The sequence below is a fragment of the Rattus norvegicus genome, chromosome 14 (genome assembly GCF_021556685.1).
Source record: "Rattus norvegicus strain SHRSP/BbbUtx chromosome 14, alternate assembly SHRSP_T2T, whole genome shotgun sequence".
Classification (NCBI taxonomy): domain Eukaryota; kingdom Metazoa; phylum Chordata; class Mammalia; order Rodentia; family Muridae; genus Rattus; species Rattus norvegicus.
The window spans coordinates 99,762,450-99,776,661 of record NC_141547.1 but is presented as its reverse complement, the minus strand read 5'-3'; the positions used below and the strand labels follow the sequence as shown (position 1 = coordinate 99,776,661).

At 39.1% G+C, this 14,212-nt stretch overlaps 1 protein-coding gene across 12 annotated transcripts in view; it reads right to left on the bottom strand.

The window, feature by feature from the left end:
• Positions 1-14,212, bottom strand: part of Vps54 (VPS54 subunit of GARP complex) — a 78,736-nt gene that overhangs the window by 33,056 nt on the left and 31,468 nt on the right. For all 12 annotated transcript variants that reach the window (XR_015636505.1, XR_015636503.1, XR_015636504.1 and 9 more), the window contains 3 exon segments: positions 13,593-13,627; positions 9,788-9,919; positions 6,936-7,321 (listed from right to left, as the gene is read on the bottom strand). Coding sequence is in view for 7 of the 12 variants with exons in the window: in XM_087582377.1 (XP_087438503.1) it covers positions 6,936-7,321; positions 9,788-9,919; positions 13,593-13,627 (553 nt within the window). In the remaining 5 variants the exon portion in view is untranslated.

Here is a 14,212-nt window from a genome sequence, read left to right as displayed (position 1 = left end):
GCACTCCTTCACCTGTTCTGGAACCCACGCTTCAGCCTTCCAGCCACTCTCTAGGAATTCCCTGTACTCCAGCACCAGACTGGACTACATGTGGACTGGACAAGACTCTCAGCCTTTCCACTAGAGGGCAGTCATTGCTGGGCTATCTGGACCACAGCCCGGAAATAAATACCACCAATAAACACCCTCCTCACTGTTGTGGGTGACTGCGCGCACACACACGTGTGTGTGTGTGTGTGTGTGTGTGTGTGTGTGTGTGTGTGTGTGTGTGTGTGTGTGTGTGTGTGTGTGTGTGTGTGTGTGTTCGTTTTACCGGTTCTGCTCCTTTAGAGAACTGTGAATAAGAAGTACCAGAATAAAACTAAAAACCTGGGCTGGGGATTTAGCTCAGTGGTAGAGCGCTTACCTAGGAAGCGCAAGGCCCTGGGTTCGGTCCCCAGCTCCGGAAAAAAAGAACCAAAAAAAAAAAAAAAAAAAACTAAAAACCTGCGATACTTCTGAGAGAAACACCAAATCCGACGAGTTGGAAAAACTATAATGCTTTCTAATTAGATGTGGCTAGATTTATACAGTAATCTGGATTTTTCTACTAAGATGGATATTCAACAGTGACCTGTGTGCTATTTGTATCAGAAAAAAACACATATTAAAAGGGTCTACAGTTCTTATTTTATCAAACGGAAAAGTCTCTTGGCTTTATCTGGAAATATAAAAATGTGCATGTTTTCTTACTCTAACGTTGGAAGTTAGACTGCCGATCATGTAGGACTACAGGATCATGTTTAATATTTTGATGTAAACAATAAACTAAATTACCTAAGTGGAATCATAAGGTGGCTCTTATCAATGAAACCACAAAATGCTGAAACCCGTAATTAACTCTGGATGCTGGATACCTTTTAGAAAACTTATAAAAGGAGGAAGAAAGGAGGGAGGCGAGGGAGGGAGGAAGGGAAGAAGGGACAGAGGGAGGGAAGAAGGGAGGGAAGACAGGCAGGCAGGTTTACAACTAGATAACTAATTTCATTAATTTTTACTGAATAAGAATTACTATGGTAGTTCCTTGTTCAGTACAAGTAGCACAACTGCCTACAATTTCGGTATCTATATGACTATAAAATTAGTTTTTACTCATATTTGTCTGGGTCAAGTAAGGTGTTCACTCAAATATAATAAGCACAGCTCTAAGCTTTAATGAGACGGCTGAATCTCCCTTTTGCTCTTTCGTAACTGCTGCATGACGTGGAACCAACTTTTAGGACCGCCTAAGCCTTATGTCCAGTATCCCTAGAAACAGAGTAACAGGCGATCTCAGGAACACTGAAAATTCATCTCATACACACAGCACACTTGGTACAATGTACTCAATAGGGGCTCAGTTCCACAAATGTGTATGATAAAAAAAAGCAGAAACAGCCCTGGATTTCAAAGTAATTAAAGCTCTTGCATAAAAAAGAAAAAATACAGAAACCTATCAATATTTAATGTATTCTTATATTTTTGGTTGTGAGCTTAGCCTTTAACAGCTGAGCCATCTCTCTGGCCCTATTTAATGTATTCTTAGGTCCACATTGAGACGTCTACATTTTATCTATGTAAGAAACTGAATACTGTTAAATTTAATAACATCTCTAATTTAATACAGCAAAAATTATATGTATTATTTCAATGACTATTTTTATTGCTAAGAATTTTCATGTGTGATGATTAAAATGTATTATAATTAACTGTCCAGTGTTAGTAAAATCATTAATTTTTTAATTTTAAAAAATAATAAATATACGCAGCAACCATTGTAGGAATCAGGTATTGAATTTAAGCCAAAATTTCCACCTAAATAAATTGTGGACTCGGAAAAGGGGTCAGCTTCGACAGCTTACACCAGAGACACAAGACTTCTCTGAAAACGGGATACGCTTTGGTTGAAATTTTTGTTAAAAAAGAAAAAGAAATTCACATAGAAAATGTGAGCACTTTAATTATAAAATGTAAACCTTTAGAGAACTCAGTAGAGGTCATAATGAGCACCTCAACTCTGGCCATCAGAACTTCTCAGAGAGCCTTCAGTCTTACATCCTGGAAACGCTCCTAACTGTTTCAATTGGTGCGGCAGACCTCTCTTCAAAGTCTTCTGAGAGCCACAGCAGGGTATTAACCACAAATAGTTATTAATAGTTAATTATCTAATGATTACAAAAGGTTAAAAGGACAGAAAAAGAGTGTACCAAGAATAAGCTGTGGTTTTTTTTTTTTTTTTTGGAATCCACAGGTTTCACAAATGTGTATTAAGATGTGCATGATACACCTCCTGCTCAAGACATCTAAAGCCTAACAGTAAGACTTTAAACACCAAAGTGAGTAAGTACAATAAAATGCAGTAAGATGTCATCAGACGATATGAATAAAATATTCTGAGGTTTACTAGTCAGAAAGCAAAGTTTATACATAAATTTTTCAAGTCAATAGTGCTGAAATGAGAAAAAAAACTATTTTCTGTCACTAGAAAGAAATGTTAACAATATGTAGAAAATGGCACACCAATAACAACAATCAAATTGTTTTCTAAAATAAAAAAACAAGTCTTTTGGCAATACAACTATTAAAGTTTGAAATAAAAATCCCCTTAAAATGTAAGACAAAGACTCCAGGCAAATGGAAAACCTACCCTAGTGTCTGTAAAGAGCAGGCTGTCAACGACTTAAACCAATGGCGGTGTCCCTGGCTGGTCTACTAAGAAAGAGAGCCTTTTTCTAAGCCATGCCCCATAAAACCTGAGTGAAATGTGACCTAAAGCATAGGAGGGTAAGAAGCAGGTAAAATGTAATAGAAAGGTTTTTTTTTTTTTTTTTTTTTGGTTCTTTTTTTTTCGGAGCTGGGGACCGAACCCAGGGCCTTGCGCTTCCTAGGTAAGCGCTCTACCACTGAGCTAAATCCCCAGCCCCAATAGAAAGTTTTTAGATTTAAAAAGAATACAATTTGTATCAGCAATCCTGAGAGTAAAAAATAACCCTGAAGTGTACATTTCCCCAGCTGACTGAACGGAAACATAAGGAACCAATAATTAACTGCATTTTCAAATAAAAACAGCATTAAAAATACTAATGAAGCTTTGAAAAAAGAACGCAAACATTTAACAATCTTATATTAAATTAACAGAAAATTGCTTATATAAATGAAGAATGTAAATGTAACAAGTAGACTTGCCAGAAACTTAAAATACTGCCGAGGGCCACGCAGGAGGAGTGACAAATGGCTGTAGAACTCATGGAATGCAGCGGCCCACAGGTCACCACAGCCCATGGGTAGACCTGGGTGTGGCACAGCCGGGAGGGCTTCACACTGTTGTGGGGTTCTGCTCTGCTTGCTGCCCTCACATCCCCCTCACATCCCTCTTCATCTAAGAACTATTAAGGGGGCTTCCAGCCGCGCACTGGACAGTGCCTCTGGCACTCACAGAACTAATGCTTGACCTCTTGCAGGCACTGCTGCTGGAGCAGGTTAAGGAGTCCATCACCACCTTAGGGAAGCACTTAGTGATGCAGATTGTCAGCAATGGCCACCACCCTTAGAAAGCATTGGAAAAATAAAGTAGTTAGTGAGGCTAGGCTGAGATGTTTTCACTACTGGCTCAGATGCAGACAACCTCAGGGAACAATGTCAAGTTCAGAAGGGCCCACTCTTAGGAGTTAAGCTGGACCTTCACGGTCAGGGGACAAGAACAGTGGCAGCCCAGGTTGACGGGCTCTCACTGAGGCTGGGTTGTGACGGTTTCTTACGCCCATGTTTACCCTCAGCTTCCTGACATGATTTAGTAAGAGTTGCTGATGAGCAGATATGCATTGAGGATTTATGGTAGATATGACTAGTCTTTACATGAAAATCTGTATGTGATTCTTACAAGATTACTTTTAAAGATAAATAATAAAAATAATTACTCCTTTCTTTGTAACCGCAAATTGTTACCTGCCAGTAAGAGAAACACTAAGAAAACTACCTTGCTTATGCTTTTTTAATCTTAGAAGTTTAATCTAGAAGTTGCTTCTAATGTATGTGGGTTCTTGAGACTAATTTGTTTTCTTTACCTATATTTGTATATTTCTCATAAAGGTATTGGGGAACATATTGTTATTTCACAATCATTCACTAGAATAAAACTAAAAAGTAATCACATTGTAATTTTATACTGTTCGAAATATTTTTGCTAGGATGTATAAGCTATGAAAAAGAATAAAGTGTGGGAGTTGGAACACTGTTCCTTCCACCCAGCAACTAAGTGTATGTACTGTATGTGTGAGATGGGGGTTGGAACAGGCTGCCATTGGCAGAAGCCCTTGTCACTAGACCAACCCCATCAGCCACTCTCAAACTGACCCCCATCAGCTGCCTGTCTCGGTTTACCCTCTGGTGTCAAAGCTGGTCTTTGTCAAAATACAAAGTAAAATTCTTCAATGACCAAAACTCAGTTTCAAATTTACAAGTATAAATCAGTATTAGAAACCCACTTGGTTATGTACACGAGTATCCCAAATATAAAATAAACTCAAATTCTGAAACCAAACTTTTATACAGTTATAACCAGAATAGAACTGACAGATGATAGGCAGGTTTTGCAGAAATGTTTACAGAATGAATGTCCTTTACATGCCTAGCTTGTACTGAACACAAGTCTGAGCAAAATGAGACAAGAGCAACATCTGTGTTAGGGGACAGGCTACAAGACTTACTGATCATGTCACTTACTCTACATCACTGTTCAGTATGACAAGGCCACGAATTTGATCCCCAGCAAGACAGAGAGACAAACTGACTGACATTAAGTTGTGTTCACTCAGAATTAGTACAAGCTCAGGACACTTGGACTCTATAGTACAATAAATCATTAAAAATAAACATTCAACTCTAGTCTTAGACTTATCTACATAACCACAGTCTTTATCAGCATTATCACTCACACACAAACGTATGAATCTAATATAATAAAACTATATGAACTTCAGGGTAAAACTAGACCTGGTTTAGAATGTGAGTTCAGCAAGCAAGCATTTCTCAGTTCTGTGCTAGCCACAGGGTATCGGTGTCAATGTTTACCAAATTCATGACTTGACCAAGAAATAAGCAAAAAGGGAAAGACAGAGCTTCTGTCATGTAAGTCTACTTTTGTAAAGCAATGGTAAAATCAATTACACATTAAAAAATATACCACACAAACTCAAAATGAAAAAGATTGAAAAATTCAGAGGTGAAAACTTAGAAATTATCTAATGACCTGGCGCTCCGTCGGGAAACCCACAGTAAACAGCAGTGGTCCATGTACTCGAAACCGTATGCGCTGGTACAACTCTAAAGTAAGGCTTGAACAGCAGCTTTCCAACAGCTCTGTATTCCCACAGCCACTAAAGCCTGGATTATGTGCCCAGCGTTAAGATCCACAGCACTGCATACACCATCAAAACTGCCAAGCCATGTGTTTGAAATGCACGGTGGAAATTGTTAGAGAGCGTCTCTGCTGTGCTGTGCTGGTGACGCGATGCCTGCAGTCAGCCTGACATGCCTAGGAGCTCAAGGCTTCTTCAATGAATGAATGTACCAGTGACTTCATTCACGTTTACATGCGTTCTCTAAACATCACAAGTATACAATGTTAATGAGGACTGATAATTCAATTAAATAAGCTTCTCTGACTCTACCTCTGCTGGAACACAGTACATGTCTTAAGCCACAGAGCACATCTGTAAGACAACAACTGTAGCCCCTGGCTGTAAATTCTGAGTGACTTTGCCAGAAGACAAGATCTTCTCCAAGAACACCAAAACCTGCCTAATAGAATGAAATTTTGATCCATGTAACTGGTCTACAAATAACTATACTTCACATAGAATATTCACAACTACAAACTTAAAGGTATTTTATGTGTAATTTCTCAGTCAAATTAGCTTTGTTTTTGTGTTAGTGGTATTAAAGGTAAAACTCACAGGCTGAGCAAGTTCTCCATGAACAACCAACACCTCCAGCCACCACCACCGCTTCCTGTAGAGAGAAGACTGTATGTCTGTGTGTCTGTCTGTCTGTCTGTCTGTCTGTCTGTCTGTCATTCCTCAGGCCCCATCTACTTTGTTTGTTCAGATACTCTTTTGTTAGTTTGGAACTTGCTGAGTGGACTAAGCTTCCTGGTCAATGAGTCCCAAATCTCTTCCAGTTTCTGCCTTCATTACCGGGACCAATCTTTTAGAAGGTGTGTTCTGAAGCTCTGACCTGGGTCCCCACCCTTGCTGGGTAGGCCTTCCCAGCTCAAGGTACCTACCTCTCCAGCTCTATCTTGGTGGTTTGGTTTTTTCTTGTTTTTTTTGTTTTGTTTTGTTTTGTTTTAAGATATTCTCAAAGTAAGAACACAGAAAGGACAGATTTTTTTTTCCTTACTAACTATTCTTTGAATTTTAAGATAAAATCTGAAAATTAGAAATGAATTTTAACATTTTTTCTATTTAAACTGTATTAAACAGATTTGTGTATTTATTTATATGTGTGCCTGTGCTTATAAAATGCCATGCTGACATATGTAAAGCTTGGAGATGAGAGCCTTTAGCCATGAGCCACCTCACGGATCTATAAAACTCACTCTGAATTAATTCAAAGCATTCTGGTATTCACCATTCCAAACTGAACTGCCATTCTGACACAGTTATTTAAATGTTTTCCAAGTACTACTTTCAAAATTGGAATTAGTTTTGTATTTATTTCATCTACTAGAAATTTTAAGTTAGCATCTCTATTGAAATATCTCCAGTAATAATTTTTGTTTTGTTAATATAAATAACATAACTAAGAAAATAAAAATATACATTTCACTTCAAATACATCTATTCTTTAACACTACATATAAATATTTGCCCTTGAAACGTCTCTGGTATTACTTCTGGTTTCCCTAACAGACGTACCGGAAGCTGTGAACGCCCTGCAGCTCCTGCTGCAGAACCTCTTGAGTCGTTGCTATTAAGTCCAGCGCGCCGACGAACTCAGAAGTGGACAGCAGCACCTGCACTGTGGGCTGAGTTTGGTGTACAGTGGCCATCAACTTCAGTTTATTGTATACTTTAACACAATTATTTCTGGTAAGTGCCAGTCTTAAAATCTGTAGTGATCCTTCACACATAACTTTATCAATCTGTGCAATTTTATCTCGAAGCATTTTTACAGCCTGGGAAGTTTTCTTGAGGTAGTCCTGCAATTCGTGTTGAGAGGTCATTGCATGAAAAAATGCTTCTGAACGCAGAGAGATCTGGTGAGCAATGTTGACTTCCACAATATCCAGATAATGGCTCAGCTTCAGGGGGAGAAGAAAATCAAGTTGTCTTGAGTACATCATCATTCCTGACTATCCATGTACGTTCTAAAGATGATAAAAAGGTTTCTACGAGTATAAATTCCATTGTGTGAATTATTGGATTAAGGAAGCTTGGAATCTGTTACACAAAATGGAATCAAAAAGTGTAGTTCAAAGACAGATAAATGTAAGCACAGAGAATGCATGTTCACTTACCTCTTCCTTCCTTTCCCCACCCTTCCAAGACGGCCTCCTCCCAACAGGTCACAGACTCACACTGCTGTGTCAGATGCTAATAGCAGTTTGAGCCCTACAGTGTCAGAGAGGAGTACCGCCTTGGCCACCATCAACGTTGTCTCAGTGGACGGTTACCCTTCACACTGAGCTTTTTCTTCCGCACACTGTCCATTTCACACATATATGCTGTCTAGGTGAAACAAGCTTTGGATGTTAGCAGCATTCTCGTTTTATAAATGAGAAAGCACAAAAGCACTAAATGGCTTGAATAAAGCCACATGGGTAGGCAAGAACCAAAACTGAAATGTAAGCTCAGGTCTGTCAGGCTCTGCTCTATATGTTCTACTCTGCTGTTTCAAAATGGCAGTAGGCAGAGCGCTCGGTCAGTCATCAGTCATATGACATACAATTCATTTTGATGTTTTTTTCAAGATTGCTTATATTTTTAAAATTATTCTTTTATCCATTCACTATTTTTATTCCAATATTTTATACTTTTAAGAGAATAATAAATGCCTTAAATGATTAACCCATGTGTACTATAACAGTACCCAGTTTAACTCTTACTGCCGTGAGTTTAATAGGCTTTCTGAAACTCTGGTCTATCCGCCTCTGTCACTGACAGTCCAGCGCGTGTCTATTCAACCATGGGCCCCTCCTCTTTCTGTCTTCCTTCCTGAGAAGATGCCTCATTTGTCACTACAGCTCTTCCCATCTCTCTTTGTTGTCAGTTCCAGATTTTATGAACTAGGCAGTGTTTCTGAATCTCATAGTGTTAAAGAATTAATGAACTTTCTTTCTTTTTTTTTTTTTTCCGGAGCTGGGGACCGAACCTAATGGTCATTTACTTCATTTTTAAAACATGTAATGGGTTACAAATGAAGACATTTTATAATTCCGTTTTCTTGAGCTCACACCCTTGTTCTTCTCATCTTTAATACAGCTACTAAGTCACTTAATGACAAAGCAACGTGACTACAAACAGTAAAAAGATTACATGGTCCAATGGCCAACCAATGTCGCCAGGGTAGAGTACAGTGTACTGAAGAGTCAGTCAGTCTTAGAAGCTCTAAGCCAAGTGCTAAGAAAGAACAGAGTCAAGATTTGGCTGTCATTTGAGCTTTAGCAGACTCTTGATGTGCCTAGAGGTCTAAGTTAGAAAACACTTTCAGGACGCGTACACACCTCAGACAGAGTGACACAGCAGACTTAAAGGCTGGCTGGTGGAAGGCCAGAGGCCAGGCTTTATAAAGCAGGATACAGGGTGGAAGGGACTGTGTATGGGGGATGGGGAGTTCCAGACAGTGTCTCCTTGTGTGGCCCTGGCTGTCCTTAAGTAGCTCTGTAAACCAGGCTTCCTGGAACTCCAAGACCTGCCTTACCTCTGGCTCCCAAGTGCTGAGATTAAAGGCATGGGCCACCACCACATGGCAAAATATTATATTTTAAAACATTTTTTTTGCTTCAAAATAATGACCTTTAATATGAAAATGAAAGAAAATGGTATTTCAGAAAGTTGATTCACTATGCTTTTAGGTCACTGTTACTGAGTTAGCTGGTAATATAACTGAAATATCTGGGATAAGTGCAAAACAATTTGTTAACTAGTATATTCATTCTCTCACTACAATTCATCACCTTGGGGCTGGTGAGATGGCAGCCTTAACCTGCAGCCCTAAGCCTGAGGATCTGTTAATACGTAGAGCCTACTTAACGACAGGAAAGAAAGGACTCCACAGATTTGTCCTCTGACCTCTGCACTTACACAGCGACATAGTGGACCAATTCCACCACACACCCCACCCCACCTTATGCATACAGACAGTAAGTTCTGTGGGTTTAAGTATAATTCCACCAGTTTCTACTTTAGGTAAGCACCACTCAGTACCTTCCTCCTGTTTCAGAATCATAGTCAGAGTGAGTGTGCCTATGACGGCAGTGAAAATGACCCAATGGCTGGAGGTGTGGTCAGTGGTACAGTACTGCCTACTGTGGATGAAGCTCTAGGTTCAAACCCAACATCAGGAGCAGAGGACAGGGAAGGGGAAGGAGCAGGACAAGAGGACGGAAAAAGGAAGGGGGGAGACGAGGATGTGAAGGGAAGAGAAGGGAGGAAGGAGAGAATGTCTTAAAAGTAAAGCCTAATAAGCAAATCTGAACTATCAAAAACAGTACCAGTTAACCAGAATACTTTCCTGTATGAAAAAAGTCAGTGAAACATTAAATTACCTTTTCTTGAAGCAACTTGGAAGAAGCTGCATCACGATTTCCTTTTCCACCAGCAGTATTAAAATGAGACCATGGTAAAACTGAATTAAAAGTTAAAGAATCATCCAAGGCAAAATCTGGTTTCATAAAAATCTATTAAAAGAATGCACGTCCCCAATTAGTTAAATATCTTCTCTATAGCCATTAGCTCCTATAACATTTTAAGACCATTAAACAAAATTAACTTGGATCTTGAATATAAAAGGCAAAGGCAAAAACCTCAATTACTAAAACTATTTCTCACCAAGTTAAAATACTCAAAAAAGATTAAAAACAAAAATGGGGCTAGAGAGATGGCTCAGCAGTTAGGGGCACCTGCTGCTCCCGCAGAGAACCTGATTTGGTTCAGCAGCCACATGGAAGCTCAGTTCCAGGGCTCAGACACCATCTCCTGACCTCCACAGGTACCAGGTACATGTGTGGCTAAGTAAACCTAAGACACAACACAACACAACACAACAAATGCATTGCAAGTGGCACGCACGCTTGTAATTCCAGTACTCAAGAGGCAGAGGCAGGCGGACTGCCACAAGTTTGGGGTCACCAATGAATATAAAGGCAGCCGGGGCTCCTATCTACAAAAGTAAATAAATAAAAACCAAGTTAAAAACAGAGAAATGTTTTGCCTTTGCTGGTGCAGGTTGCTGTGATCTGCATCACTGGGTTTAACCACACGCTCACCCAGCCTAGAACAAGAGGTGCCATGCTTATTCTCACTTTCACCATTTCCCACTAACGGTTTTAGAAAACGTCAAATATAGGTTTCCCCAACTTATATGTGCTTTTTCCTGCTAAAAATTTCTTCAGAAATAATGTTCAGAATAAAAAAATTGAAGCTGGAGGCCCAGACTCTGCCCTGCAGCTAAGCAGTGAACTGTGCCGCTGTCGCAGGTCTTCACTCCTCCCCTTCGCTTACCCCGCTTCACGGGACGACCTGCTCACGCCCCTTCCTACATCAAAGACATTTGGCCCTGCGTCAGAGGTACCAATCCACTAATTCCCTATTTGAAACTCAGTGGATTCTCACCCATGAACAACAGACCAAATAACCTACAAGATATCTAAATTTCACCATTTTCTAGGAAGCAGGGCCCCACTTACTCTGTACACCTTAACGTCCCCCTCACTATTTACACAGTTCACTGTAACAGTACACTGTAACAGTAACACTGTAACAGTACACTGTAACAGTAACACTGTAACAGTAACACTGTAACAGTACACTGTAACAGTAACACTGTAACTACACTGTAACAGTACACTGTAACAGTAACACTGTAACAGTACACTGTAACAGTAACACTGTAACAGTAACACTGTAACAGTAACACTGTAACAGTACACTGTAACAGTAACACTGTAACAGTAACACTGTAACAGCAACACTGTAACAGCAACACTGTAACAGTAACACTGTAACAGTAACACTGTAACTACACTGTAACAGTAACACTGTAACAGTACACTGTAACAGTAACACTATAACAGTAACACTATAACAGTAACACTGTAACAGTAACACTGTAACAGTAACACTGTAACAGTAACACTGTGACAGTAACACTGTAACAGTACACTGTAACAGTAACACTGTAACAGTAACACTGTAACAGTACACTGTAACAGTATAAGTCATCTTCCATACATTCCCAGACTTCACTATTTTGATACATCCTTTGACCTAAATGCTCTTGCTGGAGAACAAGACCCAGTCAAAAGAGTAAATTTGTCTGTAAGTGTGATCCAGACATAATCATTCAACCTCTGAAGACACATTTATCATGTACAAATAATTATATACTCAGACTTGAAAACTTATTTAATATGCTTCTCTGAAGACGCCATGTTCTACAGTTTATTAGTTACCAAACTAATTAGTCATTGTTTTCCCTAGTATCTAACAAAGGGCTGAAAATGTACTTTAACAAATTAATATTTGTATTTTATTTATCAATTCATTACATCTATATCAAAAAGTAGTATGAATGTGACAAGGAAAAACCTAATTCAGAACAGGAGGAGGTTTTCTAATTCATGCTGTAATATTATAATTAAGGGAATTAATTAAAAACACTTATTATCTGTACAGAGGAAATAGTCGATGCTGTGTTTTCCCAAATCAGTTTATTTAACCACTTGAGAATTGAAATTATGCAGGGGGAAAAGCTGTACCTGTATTAAACATGGACAGGGTTCTTTTTTGTTAATACCCCTAAACAATATAGATAGTAATTACATGGTATTAAGCATTATACATAATCTAGGCATGTGCACTTTAAACACACAGGCACGTGTGTGACGTTCACTGGCACATTTTGGTATTGGAGGCGGGGTGTTCCTGAAGCCTAGTTCTTGTGGGTATTAAGGGACAGTGTATAACACCTTGCGAGAATAGCAACTGCCTTAGGGAGCACGTGTCTGCCCTAGTGACTCCTGTTGGCAAGAAGTCAATTGTGTTCAGTTGGAATGAAGAAAAAACATGGAAAATTGCCTTTTAGAAGAAAGCTACAAAGGATTTTAAATACTTTATCATTTAAAAGGTGAGAAGAAAAATCTTCCAGGTAGAAGAAATGGTGTAAAGAAAGCATGAACCAGCAAAAGCTAGCGTAGCTGAAGTTTAAAGGGGAAAGAGTCTACAAGCGGGGGCAGAAGCTACAACAGGAGGATCTTCGGAACAAAACCCCAACAGGACTGTAAATAACCCCAAGAATTAACAAATAAGACTAGATAACATTTAAAGTTTCTACACACAAAGAAACTATCAGCAGAAAGAATAGACAGCCTGTACAGAGAGGAAATCTTTGCCAGCTGTATTTTAGACAGATTACTATCTAGAATACATGAAGAACAAAATCAAATACCAAAAACCGAAACTGCCGATCAAAAAAATTAGATGAATACAGAGTTTGAGAGAAGGACAGACATCTGGCCAGCCATACTTTAGAAGTAAGTGTTCAACACTCTTAGCCATCAGAGAAAAGCAAACTAAAACTACTTTAAAATTCCATCTTACCCGTCAGAATTTTTTTAAAAGAAGAGAACAAATGCTGCCAAAGACGTGAGAGAAACTTATTTACCTGATAAAAGCAGAACCTACCACAGGCACAACGGACATCAGCACTGAGGTTTCCCTAAAAATACAACTATCTATCTATATGATCCATGGAGATGTCCGTCAACAGAGGGATAATAAAAATGTGGACTAAGTACAAGAGGGTCTTAACGATAAGGAAAGCGGTGAATCTGGAAGCATATTGAGGAAAGGGGCAGGTTCAGGAATGCTGACATGCAGATCCTTGCAGGTCCTTACAGATAAGCAGCACAGCGTGGGCAGACTGTGGACTAGAAAGGAGGCGGAGTGAGGGCAGAGGTGTTAGGAACTGGGATAGCCAAGAGGCCATAACAAACAGGAAGAGGAGAAGGAGGGAGGAGCGGGTATGAAGGGCACCATGGTACACAGGAGTATCTGGAGATGGGGGTCGTAGGGAGCAGAGTCAACTAAGCAACTTTCGTGTCAAAATGCCATAACAAATTTCAATACTGTAGTGGTGATCAAGTATTTTATTTAAAATACTTATCTGAAGAAATGACTTATCTGAAGAAATCTTCAAATTAAAGTATTTATATACTTTAAGGCCCTTCAGAGAAAATAGTCTTACTTGTCAAAACAGTCAATTAAAAGTATCTTATAATGAAAATATTAAAAGATATTAGATACTAAAATGTTAGATATTAAAAGTGTGTTCTTATTGTTAAGCCTCATTACCTTAGGTACTTGCTCCAGATCTGTCCTGGATTTATCTATGAAAAAAAGTAAAAGGTAAATACAATTTTTCACATTTGTTTTCAGTTTATATTCATAAGCTATATTTTGAAAACTTCAATACTGCACTGGGTTAACTAGTCAAGTACTGACATTTTGTCCTTCAAGTGTTCCTCACTCTACCTACTGTCTCCATTCTAGTAGGCCAGACTGCACAAGACGCATCTTCCAACTAAACTCACCAGTTAGCAACAGCAGGGGACTCCATTCCAAGTCTTTCTCAGGGTCTCTTCATTATGCTCTACTAGATTATTAGTCTCTACCCTCAAACTCAAAATTCTCTCACCTATAATCCTAGGTGTGTCCACACATTCAACTAGAAATATCATTTTCATTGTATTTAAAACTTCATTCTGGATTTCTGGTCAAAGACTGACTTTTGATAATGTATGGATTTTCTCCTCTGACATCTTAGTTTGTATCCGTCCCTCCATTGTCTACAAGGGTCTCACCCTGCCAAGCTCCTCCCCATGAGACCCTCTTTCTTCTCTCCACTCAGCCTTTCCACACTTGGACCCACCCTCATGTCTCTTTTAGGAGTCTGCCTCACTGATTAATTTGTC